Raw genomic sequence first — 16,293 nt, 5'->3', positions numbered from 1 at the left:
TACTTTAAATCGCCCTGGATAAGAGTGTCTGTTAAATGGCTAAAATTTCAAACGTAAAGGTATCCATCTTCTTGCAGCCCCGCTACGCACACACCGTCTCTGTTCATTAATTCAATCTTGTGGAAGACCTAAGAAAATTGAATTCAAGCAGTCGAAATGATTAGTTGATATGATTAGTTGTTTAAATTCAGACATTGATTGAGCGAACCGTACACGGATCGGATAGTCTAGAAACAGACCTGTTTGGTATGTTAGCTAACTTTAGTCTTTAGTACAATGCTTGGTGGCTTTTAGCATAAACTCCCTGTCTTGTCTGTCAGTAAAGCCAGTGACGCCAAGCATTGAAGGAAGGCAGCTAGCAAGTTAGCTAGCTAACTAAGTAAAGTTACATTTCGCTACACCCTCAATAACATCTGCTAAATATGTGTATGTGACCAATACAATTTGATTTATTAAGTATGCAAGTGAATACTGTACGAGCGTGTATTTTATCATAAGTATAAATATAGATAAATTAAAGGCTAAAATACAATATTTTCTCTTCCATCACTCAGTCGCAGCCAGTACCAGAGCATCATGGCAAAAATGGAAAGACTAGCCAATATAACTTCTACCCCCAGACCGTCAGGTTGCTGAATAGCAACCCAATTAGCTACCCCCTCTTGTAGCTCAGAGTTTAAGATTTTCACTGTACCTTGCATTTACATCTGCAACCATGTGCATGTGACTAATACACTCTCTACATCTAAATCTAGATGTTGCCTTCTTATGATTCCACTAGGTGGCATCACTTTACTTGTCTGGTATACGGTCGACTGTCTACTGCTCTATGGTATGTTCTGCTGCTCCAGTTAATTTTCTTTTGTCTTGCAACTGATGCGCAGTCAGCTCTTTCCACCCCAAACTTACCCAAATGCATTATGGCCTAGCTGCACAACTGATCCTGGACCGGTTATTAAGTGTACAATGCCAATATTTAAAAAAAGAAGCCTTGCAGGATGACATCATGCAGGCCAACGCGTACTGAGCTCTCTGTTATTATGCCTGATCACAATTAGCCTACACAACACTTTCATGGCAACTTGTTATTTTACTTTGTCTTTTTTTCCCCTTTCATGAATACAGTAAATAATTGATTAAATCATGATGATATAATCAGATGTAGTTTTTGGGAGGAGGCTGTCTGAAACCTACAGTTAAAGTAGATGCACTCGGTTTAGTATGCGCACAATATTGTACACTAGCCCACTTTAGATTTTTTGATTGGTCCACAGAAAAAGGAGTGAGCTATTATCACCATAAGTTATCATCAGCTTTGAGCCATTGTGTGTATCGGGTGCTTGATTGATAGCAAAATGTGGTAGGTATCCTACTTCTCTGTGTTGTTAAACTATAGATTTTGCACCATCAAAGATGAGCCGCGTTCCGGGATTTGTTGCTGTGTAAATCGCGTGCACACAGTTTTAACAAGGTTCTAGGGCGCCCAAGTCGCGCCTCTCTCTTTGTGGCTGTAGAAAGAAGATGGCTCCCGTTCTGGAGAAGAAGCTCCTGGGCGCAGCCGGGGTAGGCGACAATATGGAAAATAGCAACGAAGACGAGGAAGGACAAAACCTATGGCAAGTACTCGTGATTTACAATGTGCTATTTTCTGTAACGGAGAAGCTTTTTACTAACTTGTTTAATGTGCTTTGTCACTGCCGGGTGCCCTCATCAACGGTCCCGGATGCCTTTCAAAACAGTTAACTTGCTAACTCGTAGTTACAATAGCAAACGTAAGCTAGGCTACAACAACTTCGCTTTAGCTAGTTAGAGTAGCTACATAACTAACCAGTTACAATAACAAACGAGCAAAACGTATAGATAACTAGGCAGGCTAACCAATATTCACACCATATCAATCCTACTAACAGGCGCGTTATAGTAACTAGCTAATTAGCCAAGTTATTGTCGTCTGATTGTGCAGGACCAAATAATGTACAGTAGCTAGCTAACGTTAACTAGCGTACTTTCCAGCTTGACCCGAAGCCACAGGAATAGTTGTTGGTCCTTGATAGTTACGGCTACACCTGCATAACTAGCTATGTTTTAATATTGCCAAGCCAGTCAAACTTATTTTATAAAATAAAATATACAAAATTAAGAAACGATATAGCTAGCTAGCTATGCTCAGTGACAGCTGACTCACGTTACCTGGGTGACTTGACACCTTGCAAGTTGATGCTGACACTCAAAAGCTCATTTGACAAGGTAGGCTAATTATCATAACAAGTGTTAGCTAGCTAACGGTCTTGGTGGGCAGACAGACACCTACCAGTAGGCTATGTGTTAATTTCATCATGTGATAACTAGCAAGCAAACTAATTTCATTGTTATTCCCTTCAGGACTTCAATTCTCAGTGAGGTTTCAACACGTTCAAGTTCTAAGTTGCCATCTGGGAAGAACATATTGGTGTTTGGTAAGTGTACATCCATGGCGTTCAAGTTTTAATCACACCGAAAGGGAGAAGTAGCATATTTTCAGGAGAGGTTGCATATAATGTTATACAAATAATAATAATACATGTTTTCAGTCGAATAAACCAAATCATAAAAATAACATGATAATAACATTTCCATTTCTGCGGAAATGTTTCAGGTGAGGATGGGTCAGGAAAGACAACGATTATGGCAAAACTCCAAGGAGCAGAGCACAATAAGAAAGGAAGAGGCCTGGAGTATCTGTATCTGAATGTCCACGATGAGGACATAGATGGTATGTTCCCTGTTTCAGTGGCAAAAAATACAAGTGTACATGGGTTAGGCTACATGTTCCTAGTTGTAAATGAGAACTTGTTCTCAACTGGCCTACCTGGTTAAATAAAGGTGAAATAAAAATGAAAAAAACATTTTATTTTTTGCATGACTGTACATCTCTGAATTTTTGCAGACCTTACACGCTGTAACGTGTGGATCCTGGATGGGGATTTATATCACAAAGGCCTGCTAAAGTTTGCAGTGACAGCAGAGTCGCTAAACGACAGCTTGGCAGTGTTTGTGGCAGACATGTCAAGACCCTGGACCATCATGGAGTCGCTCCAGAAGTGGGCCAGCGTGCTGCGTGATCATGTGGATAAGCTCAAGATCCCGCCGGAGGAGATGAGAGAGATGGAGCAGAGGAGTAAGTAGTGCTGAATCATCTACTTCACCTTGGCTGCTGCGACAAAGTGTCTGTGGGGTTGATTGTCCAAGGCCAGTCCTAACATTGAACTGTGTTTGTTTGGCAGTCAGACAGTAATAGGTCATGATAATTGCTGTCTTTTATGTTGTGAGATGCTTGTGGAGCTGATGACATGGTTTTGTTTGGCAAGTGTCTGCAGCATAGTGAACATCCCAGACAGAGCCAATGAGATGGATGCTTACACAACAGATTTAGGCTACAGTTGGATGCTGGCTGGTTTTTCATTTAAACTAAAGGGAACAGCAGTAGAAATCTCAGACACTGAAGTATACAATTACAAATGGTTATGGTAGTTTCTAGGTCATCAGAAAGGCCCATGATTATCAGCTGTGTTCAGTCATGATGACCAAAGCCTGCTCTCTTGATCACTGTCTTATACTGAGTGCTCCCTCCTGATAATTTTAGATATGATCATGAAGTGCTCTTTTGTGCTCTGAAGTTACAGGCTCTTACAAGAGCCTGGGGTTATCTAAGGTTCTCTTGAGAAGGCTGGGGAAAAAAGTTACTCTACTTGGAGATGCTTTCGAGATTGGTTTGATTTTGCAATCAAAACTAAACCAATGCCATGCTTAATGTGCACATATAGACCTAGTAGATAGGTTCACCATTGTTTTTGTCATCAATCCACCGTAGGCCTATGACCTCTCTGGATTTAAGTGTCAGTTTTGTGACTGGAGAACCACTAGGCCTAACTGTTTACAAACTGAAATGTGTGGAAGGGGAAGTGGCAAAAGGATGATGTTTCTGAAGGCAAAAATAACTTTCAGGTAAGGTAGCACATTACTGCATTCTATGGCAAATATTGTAAATATTTTGCATAATCTGAATGCTTCTACTGGACCAATCTGTGATTAGCTGAATCTATACTGGAGACTAAATTATATTATTTTGGTAGATGAAGACTTGGTTTGCCTTTCTCAATATAGGGAGGAAAGCATTTGCATAGTAGTCAAGCCTTTTTTTCTCCATTGTGGATTGTGTTGTACTAGTAAATAAATGTAACTTTGTTCAATAGTGTAGGCCTAATTTTGGCAAATGGTGTTTGCTGATATCCAACACAGGTAGCCAGGCTGGCATATGCTCCCTGCCAAACTCTTTTGTTGAGTACATGCCTACCCACAAGCAGTTCCAGCTTTCTAACCTAGCAGAGTAGCATATCATCCAGACAGTGCTCATCTTTCAGGATGTCAGTAATGATGTCATCACTGCACATGCCGGACTAGTCCGACATATCCAAAGGGAGGAGGGATGGCTGGTGTCCAGGTCCAGGCGCTCTTACAGCAGTGTTGCATCATGGTTTCTTCTGACACCAGAGTGAGTCTAAGCATGGAAGGGATATCGAGTGGGCAGGACGTTCTGGCTCAGTTGAAACTGGAGCAGCTTGATGGTGTTCTGTAGCAGAACCATTCCTTGCTGTATCATGCACTGAAATAACACAGATCAACAGTTGTTCTATTCACAACTGTCATTATCAGAATTCAGTAATATCTCTCTTATGTTTCTGCATTACAGGCCATTAAGCTGAAGGGTCGTGCAGGAAAAAGGGAGTTGTGCTTCACATTGTTCATAAAGTTTTATCAAGGCTAATGCTTACTGTAAAGCAATTTGGCCCCACCTATGTTTGTACTAGAATGGTTAAGTGGGCAAAGTCGAACGATGGATGAGTCACGCTCTTGTCTCTATCTGTCCTTCTGATTTAAAGTAGTGTCTGATTTATAACTGTACAGATGAAGGCTAGAAGTGTGACCACTGCACCTTTCTGACAGGCACTTTACTGTTTTTACCTCTGTAAAGACGTTTTGCCGCTCAGCCGGGTTATGTAAGAAATGTAGGCCATAACTATGTATGTCACTCCCACCAAGACAGTCTACCAAAATATCCAAGGACAAAAAACATGGCTCAATGGCTGAGAAGTGCCTGCCTAAGAATGTTATTCAAGGAAACCATGTGAGGGGGGCATTTTTTTTTGTACAACCAGTTATTTGAGTTCTTTGGAGACAATTGTTTGTCCAATAGTCTAAATGCCATAGTGTTACACTAGGGAAATTGCACATTTGTATCTTTTGGTTTGTCTTTGTTAGTTGAGACTGTTGTGTCCAGGCTCTGCTGGCCCCCTGCAGCTTTAGCTGGCACAGATCAGCGCCTGAACAGGCAGTCTGATCCCATCCCTGCTCCCAATCAGCTGGAGTTTACATCACAGGGCCGAGGCCAGGCAGCCCAGCACCCTAAGGGTTGTTCTGTTTTGTTCCTGGTGGAGGACAGTCCTGTAGCAACACTGGCTCTCAGGGTCAGCCGTAACCACATTCCTCAGGTTCCTGAGGAAGGGGAACAGCCTTCCCAGACCACTACTCAGTGCTGCTGTGCTGGGATTCATACAGGGGACAGACTGCCAACACAGCTGCCTGCAGCAGTGCCCCATTGGGAGTTATTCTTCTGCTTTATACCAAAATAGACCTTGTGAAAATAGACCTAGCCTTTGTGTTTTGCTGTAGCAATATATGCATCCATCATTATCTTACTAATCATGTTAGAAAAGCTCTTTGGAGTGTAAATATATTAGCAAGTTGTACTAAAAGCTTTTGCACTTGTTTACATATCTACAGACTACAGTCTCTGGGGTTGCATCCTGTAGCAAGTCTAGGAGAAGCTAATGATAATTTTGATATTCTGTTGAGGTGGAGTCGACAGCACATAGGGGCATGAATATATAAATGATGGATGGGTTGTTGTCTGCTTGACTACAGCAGACGGTTAGTTATTTGTGTGTAAAACACAGTGGTAGTTATTTTCCAGTCTGGTAGTGGAGCAGGCAGGAGAGGAGTTGCTGTCCGATAAGCTCACATCTCTACAGACCTGGTGCAGCGAGTTCTGTAGTTCAGTGAAAATGGTTGGGTCAGACCCCAGTCCTTTCCTACATAGCCTACAGGACTGGAAAGCAGAAACTCAACATCATCTGTTAAGAATGGGGAATACATTTTTTTTCTCAATTTCTTGTTACTAGGTCTTTTAAAAACTCAGGGCCCTAGTTATGGAGTACCCATTTGTGATGCTGTCCTGCATGCTTTCTTTCAATCAGAAGAAAATATATGCTCTCTATACCACCTGTGTTTAAATCTTGTGAAGATTATTGATCCTCCAAATGAAGAAGGTTCATTGCGACTGACCTAACCAATGCGGCCGTCCCCTGTCTGCCCCACAGTGGTGAAGGCCTTCCAGGAGTACACAGAGCCGGAGGGAGCCGACCCAGCCTCTCCCCAGAGACGGGCTCCCCCTGCAGGGGGGGAAGACGAGGGCGTGGTGCTACCGCTCGGGGAAAACGTTCTCACACACAACTTGGGCATTCCAGTGCTAATAGTTTGCACAAAGGTAAGTTGAGGCTGGTTGAATACAGGTACCTGAAAGAAGTAGCCTTCCATTTTTAGGCACCAGTATTGAAATGAATAGCCAATTTTTGTACTAAAAGATTTTAAATTACACTGAGCCTCAGATTCCCCACGGGCCCACTACTAACTAGTACACCGTTGACTCTCCACTCTGGCAGTCCATTTCATGGTTGGTGCCTGATCATTCCCTGTCTTGGGTTGCTGGTTTTTAGTGTTGCCCGTGAGGCAGCATCTTCAGCCCATGAAAGCACCACATTATTCCATGTCCATGAGCTTCTGGCAAATGGCTGCTTTAAAAGAACACACTGTTGTCAGTCGTCAGCACTTCACATGCTAGCTATGACGAGGACTAGTGAATGTGTTATTTTCACTGCTCACTGTTTTTCTGTTTCTCTTCTACCTTTAGGGAGAAAATGGTTATTTCACTCCTGGGGAATTAATCTTGGTCTTTAGTACAGTTTGTTGAATATACTCAGAGCATTAGTTTAGTGTCCTCTCTTCAGGTGCTATACATTGTGGATTTGAAGTGTGCTATGTCTTCGAAGAAACTGCTGTTCCATATTTTCAGACTATTTGCTGTATTTTCTTTTGATTACATTTTTAGTTTTTGTAATTTTACCCCCTTTTTCTCCCCAATTTTATAATATTACGATCTTGTCTCATCCCTGTAACTCCTTAACGGGCTCAGGAGAGATGAAGGTCCAATACATGCGTGCTCCTAAACCCATCAAACCGTGCTTCTTAACACCCGCTCGTTTAACCCAGAAGCTAGCCGCACCAACGTGTCGGAGAAAACGCTGTTCAACTGATGACCGAAGTCAGCCTGCCACAAGGAGTCGCTAGAGTGCGATCAGCCAAGCCTTTTTTGTTGTTGAATTTGACCCCTTTTTCTCTCCAATTTCGTGGTATCCAATTGTTTAGTAGCTATTATCTTGTCTCATCTACAACTCCCAAACGGGCTCTGTTGAAAGTTTGAAAGTCATGCCTCCTCCGATACACAACCCAACCAAGCCGCACTGCTTCTTAACACAGCGCGCATCCAACCCGGAAGCCAGCCGCACCAATGTGTCGGAGGAAACACCGTGCACCTGGAAACCTTGGTTAGCGCGCACTGTGCCCGGCCCGCCACAGGAGTCGCTGGTGCGCGATGAGACAAGGATATCCCTACCGGCCAAACCCTCCCGGACGACGCTAGGCCAATTGTGCGTCCCGCCCCACGGACCTCCCGGCCGGTTACGACAGAGCCTGGGCGTGAACCTCTCTGGTGGCACAGCTGGCGCTGCAGTACAGCGCCCTTAACCACTGCGCCACCCGGGAGGCCCCAAACCTTCTTCTAACCCGGACGACGCTGGGCCAATTATGCACCGCCCTATGGGGCTCCCGGTCATGACCGGTTGTGACACAGCTTGGGATCAAAACCCAGGCATTAGTGACGCTACAATACTGCGATGCAGTGCCTTAGACCGCTGTGCCATTTGGGAGGCCATTTGCTGCATTTTCTAAATCCATTATGTCATTGATTTTGATTGACAGATTGAGTGCAATGTATAGTTCTCACTAACTGCTGCAGTTTACAGAGCTATAAGGAATGTGAATGCCAGTTTACTCGGTGACACAGATTACATTATTAAGCATGCTTGCAGATACCATAGACTTTCAGTCATTGTGCTAATGCTAGTTAGCATTGGCTCGCAAAACTACCTCAAACTTCCTTCATACTGGACACAGAGACATATAAAAATGGTATCCACAAGTTCATCTGACTCTGGGGAAGTAGATAAAAACATCATTGTTAAAAAATCGCAAAATATCCCTATAAGTCCCAATGATTGTTGCACTTGGGTATGCATATTTAATGATGGGCTACTGCATATTTAACCAGGCCTGCTGTCTTTACTACTGCCATTTTTTTTTTTCAGGAAGTAGCTAGCCTGGCATTCCCTGAGTCATGCTCAGCCAGTTAGCCCTGTTGTTGTCAAGGTTACCATCTTGTGGTCACTGTGGGGAAGTTTATCTGTGTGTGAGAGACAGGGTGGTGCCTGCCTGCAGGATTTTACTGCTCCTTCCTAGAGGGAGGGAGGAGGGGAACTTGCAAGCGAGTGGAGGGGAGGAGAGCGGAAGTGAGGGAGGGTCGTGGCTGAGACTGAAAGGGAGGCATGGCGAAGTGAGCAAAGTCATTTTTATGTTCTGCAGGAGGGTATGGTTTTCTTGCTCCAGTTGTTGCTGTGTACTTCGCTCTTTCTCGCTATCTCTCTTTCAGTTCAATTCAAAGGGATTTATTGGCATGGGAAACATATGTTTACATTTGCCGAAGCAAGTGAAATAGATAAATAAAGTGGAATAAAAAATTAACAGTGAACATTACACTCACAAGTTTAAAAGGAATAGAGAAATTTCAAATATAATTATGGCAATGTACAGTGTTATAACAATGTCTCTCTCCACAGTGTGATGCAGTCAGTGTTTTAGAGAAGGAGCATGACTTCAGAGAGGAGCACTTCGACTTCATCCAGTCCCACATCCGACGATTCTGCTTACAGTGTATCCTTTCTACTCAAACACAACACTCACCCTTAGAATGACCGGCCCCACCATGGATATACAATTTTATGTGTTCTATTTAATTTTGTGCCCTATCATGTCTCTGCATGTTCCTTAACCCCACCTGACAGATGGAGCTGCCTTGATTTACACATCCGTCAAAGAGGAGAAGAACCTGGACCTCCTCTATAAATACATAGTGCACAAAATATATGACTTCCAGTTCACCACGCCTGCCTTAGTTGTGGAGAAGGATGCTATTTTAATGTAAGTGAATGCTTTGTTAGGTGCCCACATATTGAGGTAACAAGACTATATGAAATCATACATTTCCATCTTGTGATTTGCCCTTTCATTTCCTCAAAAATAAAAAGGAGATCTACATTTTTTTTTTAAATTAGTCATTTAGCATAGGGGTTTCCAAACATTTTCACTCGGCAGATTTTTCACCTAGTTGGCTCAGAGATTCGAACCAGCTAACTTTCAGTTACTGGCTCAACGCCATTAAAAGCTAGGCTTTTAACTGGTGGACAGTTCTTAAGTTATATGAATGTGCACTGTATTGCCTTTGAAAGTTATTGTAACAAACTATTGGTCATTGCTTCGAGTACCAAACAAAACTGTTTTATTTTCCTAGTCCATCTGGATGGGACAATGAGAAGAAGATTGCAATTTTGCATGAAAATTTCACAACGGTGAGACCTGAAGACCCCTTTGAAGACTTCATCATGAAGCCTCCAGTACGGAAGGTATGATCATGAGACTTCTACAGATTACATGTCTTTGACCTTTGGAATTTTACTAATGTTCCTTATGCATCTGCCTTGGTTTGACATTCATGTCTTCTCTTTCCAGCTGGTTCATGATAAGGAGGTAAACGCAGAGGACGAGCAGGTTTTCCTTATGAAGCAACAGGTATGTGTGTTTGTTTACATTCTAGATCACACAGTTCTGAAATTCCTTTCATGTTTGCAATTCCATGTTATCTCCTCTTCTAAAGATGCACACTAGATGGTAGTGAGTTGAGAAAAAAATAATTGGTTTTGTTCAAAGCTGGGATTGTGGATAGTGGAGCCAGTTCAATTTTATTAGCCTTTCCCAGGCTTCAAAGCCTGGGGTTCCTATTCTGCACTTCCTCACGGGCCAATCAGATGCCTGAACTCCCAGTGCTTTAGCGTAATTGGTTGAAAGGGTGTTGTTTCTGAGAGATCACGTGGTTGCCTCAGGGCGAAGCGCGCTTCCTCTTTGTAGTGGGCTTCAGTCAGTCCCTGTAAGGTCCAGCTACCTGTATCCATCCATACAATGTTTGTTTCTACTATGCCCATAATCTGTGATATAAAAAAGTGTTTCTGGGAATGTTATGGGGGTTGGAAAATATAAGATACAAATGCAGAATTTTATGGGCCAAATTGTTTCAGGAAAAAAAGTGAAAATAAAATATTGTCTCACCATTTTTATTTTTGTCTGTTCTTAAGTCTTTGCTGGCCAAGCAGCCGGCCACACCAACAAGAGGAGCAACAGTAAGTGTGATAACATCAACCACTTTTTTTCTTTTCATTGCCACATTTTCTTAACATGCGTGTTGGATGACAATTATTTCATCACTAGGAGCCGTGATGAATTTTAATTGCCTCACTCTTCTGTCTGTGTTTCAGGAATCTCCTGGACGGACTGCTTCTGGCTCTCCTCGACCCACTGGCCGTACAGGCTGTACCAATGTGGCCAGCGTCTCGCCAATGACCGCGGTCAAGAAACCTGACCCCAACATGAAGGGTAAGTTGGACCACTGGAACTTACTGCACACCCTTTATTTGTGTTTTTACAGAGTGTCATTGAAACTGTTGTATGAGAACTGGCAGTCATTTGGGCAACACTTCTTTTGGGTGTTGGAAGTGTGTGACTGCTGTCTAACCACTGCCCCCCTGAGGTAACTATTGAAATAATTCCATTAACAATAGATTCCTGCACACCTCCCTCCGCTGGCCTTGCTTGGGGAGAAATATTGACATTTTCCCCATTAAGCTCAGTGGGGGAACTGTGCATGCCAGCGTGAATAGATCCGCTTAAATTAAACCAAATTTATTTGAGACCTGCAACCCCCACCCTGTTGTTGGTTGCTGTTGGTAAGGCCATGTGGAGAGGAAAGGATTTGGATACACTATACAAAAACGGACAGTTAATCCTCTAGGAATGCATGTGCATTGAATTATGTAAATGGTGTTCCAGTTAAAGTATGATCCTGTATGTGCACTAATGTTTTTTTTATGACGAAATTATGAATATCATGATCATACAGTAATAACTGTTACGTGTCTGAATTGTATGGAAGAGAGATCTCTCATTTAAATATCATGGTTCTGCTTGTCTCATGTGTTTGTGTCTCAGGAGCAGCAGCAAACGAGGGAGTGCTGGCCAACTTCTTTAACAGTCTTTTGAGTAAAAAGACTGGGTCCCCTGGGAGTCCAGGCACCGGAGCTGCAGGAGCAGGATCTCCAGGATCTGTCAAGAAAACAGGTATGGCCTCCTCTGGCCTGGCCCCTCCAGGCTATCACTGGCTTCTCTCTGGTTTAACTGCCTCTTGTTGCCTTTGGGCCATGCTGTTGTCTGGAGGTTTACCCCTAGAGCCTGAAAGAGAGGGACTTCTTGGCAGGTCCTAGAGGAGAGAAAGAGTTCCACTAAACTCCTCTGCCACTGGAGGAACTAGTGAAAGGCCTGTATGCATGGGACACCACAGCTGTTACCAATGTGTCATTCTCTGGCTGCAAAATGTCACACAACCACCCCAAATGACACCAAGCACATACCACGGCTCACTGCTTATTTCTCTCGTTTTTGTTTGTTCATTCAGTATGAAGTTGTATTAACCCATTATCTCAGCATACTTGCATGGCCTTGTGTCCTAATGGCCTTGTGCAGCTAATGACATAACTGAAAGAATATGCATGGAATGTGTTTTAATGTCTCAGGATTGGAATTGCATGTGTGCGTGCACCTGTCACGTGATGCAACTGAAGTCATTTAGCATGGGACCACATCTCGTCAGTTTTCATCCGCTTGCTGGCCATAACAGTCCATTTCTAGTACAGGCACAGAAGCTACAGGAGATTACTTTCTGTTCTCTCTTTTATTTTCCAAGGGCAGAAGCCGGTTTTGACTGACGTCCAGGCAGAGTTGGATAGAATGACTCGCAAACCGGACTCCATGGTTACAGCTAACAACACACCAACAGAGAACGAAGTGTGAACGCAACAACAGCATTGTCCACTGCAAATACTGGAAAACCAACACACAAGCATAAAAAAAACTAAATAAGACCAAATTCCCAATGTGTATATCAGTCAGCAGACAGTAGTTTTGCCAAATGAGTTTGAGATGCTATCAGATGTATTGGTTATTTTGGTAATATGGAGAAAGAACGAAAGGTGGAGGTTTGGAGAAGGAGGAAGTTGAAGACTTGGCTGTATCTATCCTTATTACTTCAATTGTAATGTTTTTTTTTGCAAGGGATGTCGGGTTAAGTAATGCGTGCACACTCCTTGGGAGGCAGCCAAATCCCCTGGTCTGCGAGCCCTCAGTTAGCTAGGGGATACACCATCTCTCACAAGCTTAAAGACTGGAAAAGTGCTGTGGCCTCTTGTTCAGCTAATATTATGGAAGGAAAGCAGTTGTGATAAGAACAATTAAACCCTAAATATATTCATTAAAAAAATGAAATACTTGCAAGTGTATGTAGTATGTAAAAAAGGTTAGATATGATACTGACGTATTTATATATAAAAAAATCATTATTTTATTTTTTTCTGCACTGTTTGTGATTAGAAAAGGGTTTAGATAGCTATATCTCATAACATGTTAAACTCCACTGACGTCATGACACTAATGTGACAAATACACATAGCTGAAAGCAAACAGTGGCATCTGCCCACAAAATGACAGGTCCAACTAGTCATCTTTAAGGATTCTGTAAATACCAGCGAAATTGCAATTCAAGCTTTGGTTTTATTTTGTACAAAATGCAATTATTTTACAAAATTATGAAGAAATGTCTGGGATAAATTGAGCACTGTTGGGATTGGCAAGTGTAGAGTTAGCAAGGAACGCTCTTTTGCCTAGAGGTGTTTTGGGGGCAGCATCTTTCCTACTATAACTCCCAAGTGCCTGGCTCAGTAACCGTTTGTGTCATAGTAGAGCTGCTTGTCTACTTAAAGAGGAAATGCACTGTAGCACCAACGGTAAAATGTTGTCCAGTTTGGTCATTCAAGTAATTTATTTTTTTTGTATAACAAGTCTGGTCTTTGCATAAGGTTTCAAAAGAAATGTAGCTTACTTCTGTGGCCTAGATGACATTGTTCACTTGAGCAATAATGAGAATGCCTTTCATTTTATAAACTGTAAAGGTATCTAGATGCAGATTTTTAAAAGTAACCACAAGTTTAGAGTTTGTGTCCCCCAGATGAACACTTGCGTGGTTTAAACCACTCACTTGTGCATCCAAAGCATTTGGAAATCAATTACTACGGATTTAATGAAATGGGTTATCCTTAAGAAGGAAATTTAGCTCTGTTCTTTTTCAGTTTCACATGTTTTATACAAGCTATATGTCAGGTTAAACATTCCCGATTTCTACATGATGTTGGTGTAGAAATCGTGGCCCAGTAGGAAATTGCATTGTCCACAGATCTTTTGTGTGATCTTCAGTGCCCATTTACAATGTTGGCTTTTTGCCTTCAGTGTGTACGCACAGTTCACAATTTGTCCATCTGTGCACCCTGCCTTCACTCAGTGTAGATCTTAGTCAATATTATCAGCCTTTGCTTGTGTCCTTGTAGGTTTTTAAATTGTCCTAGTTCTGCCAATGTTTTTTGTAAACTTTTGAACAATTACATCCAATCTAATACTGTACCATATCAAATTATTTGTAAAAACCATAAGATTATTTGATTAATCACAATGAAATAACTAAATGATCACCTTCAAATCTACATACAGTCTAGCTATGGTTAATTTGCAGATCAGCAATTGTAACATGGATTTAATAAACTGTAAGAGCAGCTACTTGGCTTTTAAAACAATGGAAACTACATAGAATTGGAACCTGGAACCAAAGATGCCGCAATTGGTGTGTGTAAATAGTCTCATTTGATTTCCAGGTGACCATCCCCCCCTGGCCCTGCATAGAACACCCATCATTCCAAAGTACATTCTAAGGTGGTCCGTGTACATAACCCCTACTTGAGTTGCCAGGCTAACACGGTTTTATTTTGCTCTGGGGGGGGAATCACAAGACCAAGAGGTGTGCAGTCTACTTTATTTTGCATGAACCAATCTGTAGTAAGAATAAGATGAGAATGGGCTGGATTTTGATTGGTATCAAAATGAAGCGCTTATATTCATTGGGCAGAAATTTGCATCTTAAGTTCAGTTTCTGAAATTCAAGCACAATATTGGGACACCCAGGAGTATTTCCTTATGTTGAAATAAGCACTTTCATTTAGAGAGCTGTAATGAACCCCCAGATGTTATTGTTTAAACTAGAGAATGCATACTCTTCTTCCTGCCGGCTTAGAACGTGTATTGATGAATTACAAGTATGACGCACTTAATATTGCGTTAATATGTTGGGGATTAGCAGTATAACGAACATGGCCCTGGCAGTCAAATCTGCTCCAGACTTTTATACCTCAACCTTTATGGAGGTTTTTAAGAATTCCACATCTAAAATGCATGTCAATGCTCTTTAGTTTTTCAGGTGTATTTCTGTCACACCTGCTCATTGCAGAGCGTCTCAGTATTATTCTGTTCTATTTTTTTCTGCACAACAATGGTTTCTGTTTGCAAGCCTTACTTTGCTTAAATTATATAGGATAGATATCTTTTAGGGTGGTAACAGCCTAGAAATTCATGAACTCGTTCACTTCTCTGATGTTTGTCTCCACATAGTTACTAAACATCAGCATTAGCCAAACAGAAATCTGTATGTTTGGCTAGTACATCAAGGAAAAGTACTCACTCTGCTTGATTTCCAAATTGCAAGTTTTTGATGATTGGATATCCCCAAGATTGAATGAAAAACAGATATTGTAACATATTTTTCAAGCTTAAGTTAAAAGCGACTGCTCTATACATCATCTTAGTGCTATGCCTTCGGCCCTTGAAAATATACACCTATAGGAGATTTTTAAGCTTTTGCTTACAGTCCATTTTATTCAGGATATAAACACCTTTTAACCACATGGAGTACTGTGTTTGTGCCCTGGACATATTCAAATGAGTGTGATTGTATGCTTTAACATGATGCAGTATGCAGCCATGTGGTATCTCGCTTTTTGTGACAACAAAGATAAGGAAAAGTGTCTGTCAGCTCTGGCTTCAATAAAACAAAGAATCCAGACTACTTTTGTATCCCTTTGTCTCAAATCATGATACTGTGTGTAGGTGGCAAGTAAAATCCACATTGAATATTGCTCTGTTTCACTGTTTAATTTAATGGTATTCAGTGTGGATTCTAGAAGTGACACCATTGGGTACATATTGGGTAGTCATTTTATCAAACCCCTCAACCTACCAGTTGTCACTGAGTAGCATGTGAATGGACTATAAGTGGAAGTGAAATAAGAATATCACCATACTTACTTGTCCCTTGTGAACAGGTGATTGTCAGGGTCAGTACTCTGAAGTACTTAGGACTTCTCATGACCTTGACCATGAGATGGCAGTGCAGTGATTTTCCAGACACAAGGACAGTAGGACACTTAAGTGCGATTTATTTGTCCTTGCTCTACAACTGAACCCACCCAAAGTAAACTTTGGAGCTGAACAGATGATAGTGATCAGTTTTTATTTTTTATCTTTAAATGTCTGTCATCACTTTTAGTAGACATTACTTACGCTGATGGTCAGAGTAAGTAATGTAGCCTATAGTTATTTTATGAATTATGCCTTTTGAAAAGTCTCTGGTGAATATTTGTTTTGCTTGTTCTGTGTCATATGTGTTGATTGGCCTATTTGGCGATATGTAGCCTAGTGGTATCTATTGTCTACTGCATAGTCGATTAACATAATACTGTAACGTGTTACAGTAATCGGGGTACTATTGCAAACACTATACCGTAGGCCTAGCCATAGAGATGATGGGCCTACCTGCCAAAGCGT

General features: G+C 41.7%; 1 protein-coding gene across 2 annotated transcripts; it reads left to right on the top strand.

Annotated features, from left to right (window-relative positions):
- Positions 1-1,343: 1,343 nt before the first annotated feature.
- On the top strand, positions 1,344-15,535 carry LOC112249098 (cytoplasmic dynein 1 light intermediate chain 2). Of its 2 annotated transcripts, none has more exons than XM_024418747.2 (13): positions 1,344-1,616; positions 2,383-2,456; positions 2,636-2,752; positions 2,927-3,157; positions 6,417-6,583; positions 9,048-9,141; positions 9,273-9,408; positions 9,779-9,890; positions 9,997-10,056; positions 10,617-10,661; positions 10,797-10,914; positions 11,527-11,655; positions 12,278-15,535. In XM_024418747.2, exons 1-13 carry the CDS (start codon positions 1,522-1,524, stop codon positions 12,382-12,384), a joined length of 1,485 nt encoding a protein of 494 aa, XP_024274515.1. In that variant the 5' UTR covers positions 1,344-1,521; the 3' UTR covers positions 12,385-15,535. The 2 variants fall into 2 exon arrangements, with proteins under 2 accessions (XP_024274515.1, XP_024274516.1); XM_024418748.2 differs by having other exon boundaries at positions 1,345-1,616; positions 12,283-15,535.
- Positions 15,536-16,293: the final 758 nt, after the last annotated feature.

Source organism: Oncorhynchus tshawytscha, linkage group LG04 (genome assembly GCF_018296145.1).
Source record: "Oncorhynchus tshawytscha isolate Ot180627B linkage group LG04, Otsh_v2.0, whole genome shotgun sequence".
In the NCBI taxonomy this organism is placed as follows: Eukaryota; Metazoa; Chordata; class Actinopteri; order Salmoniformes; family Salmonidae; genus Oncorhynchus; species Oncorhynchus tshawytscha.
Note: the sequence above shows the minus strand (reverse complement) of the source record. Positions and strands in the feature narration are given on the sequence as shown.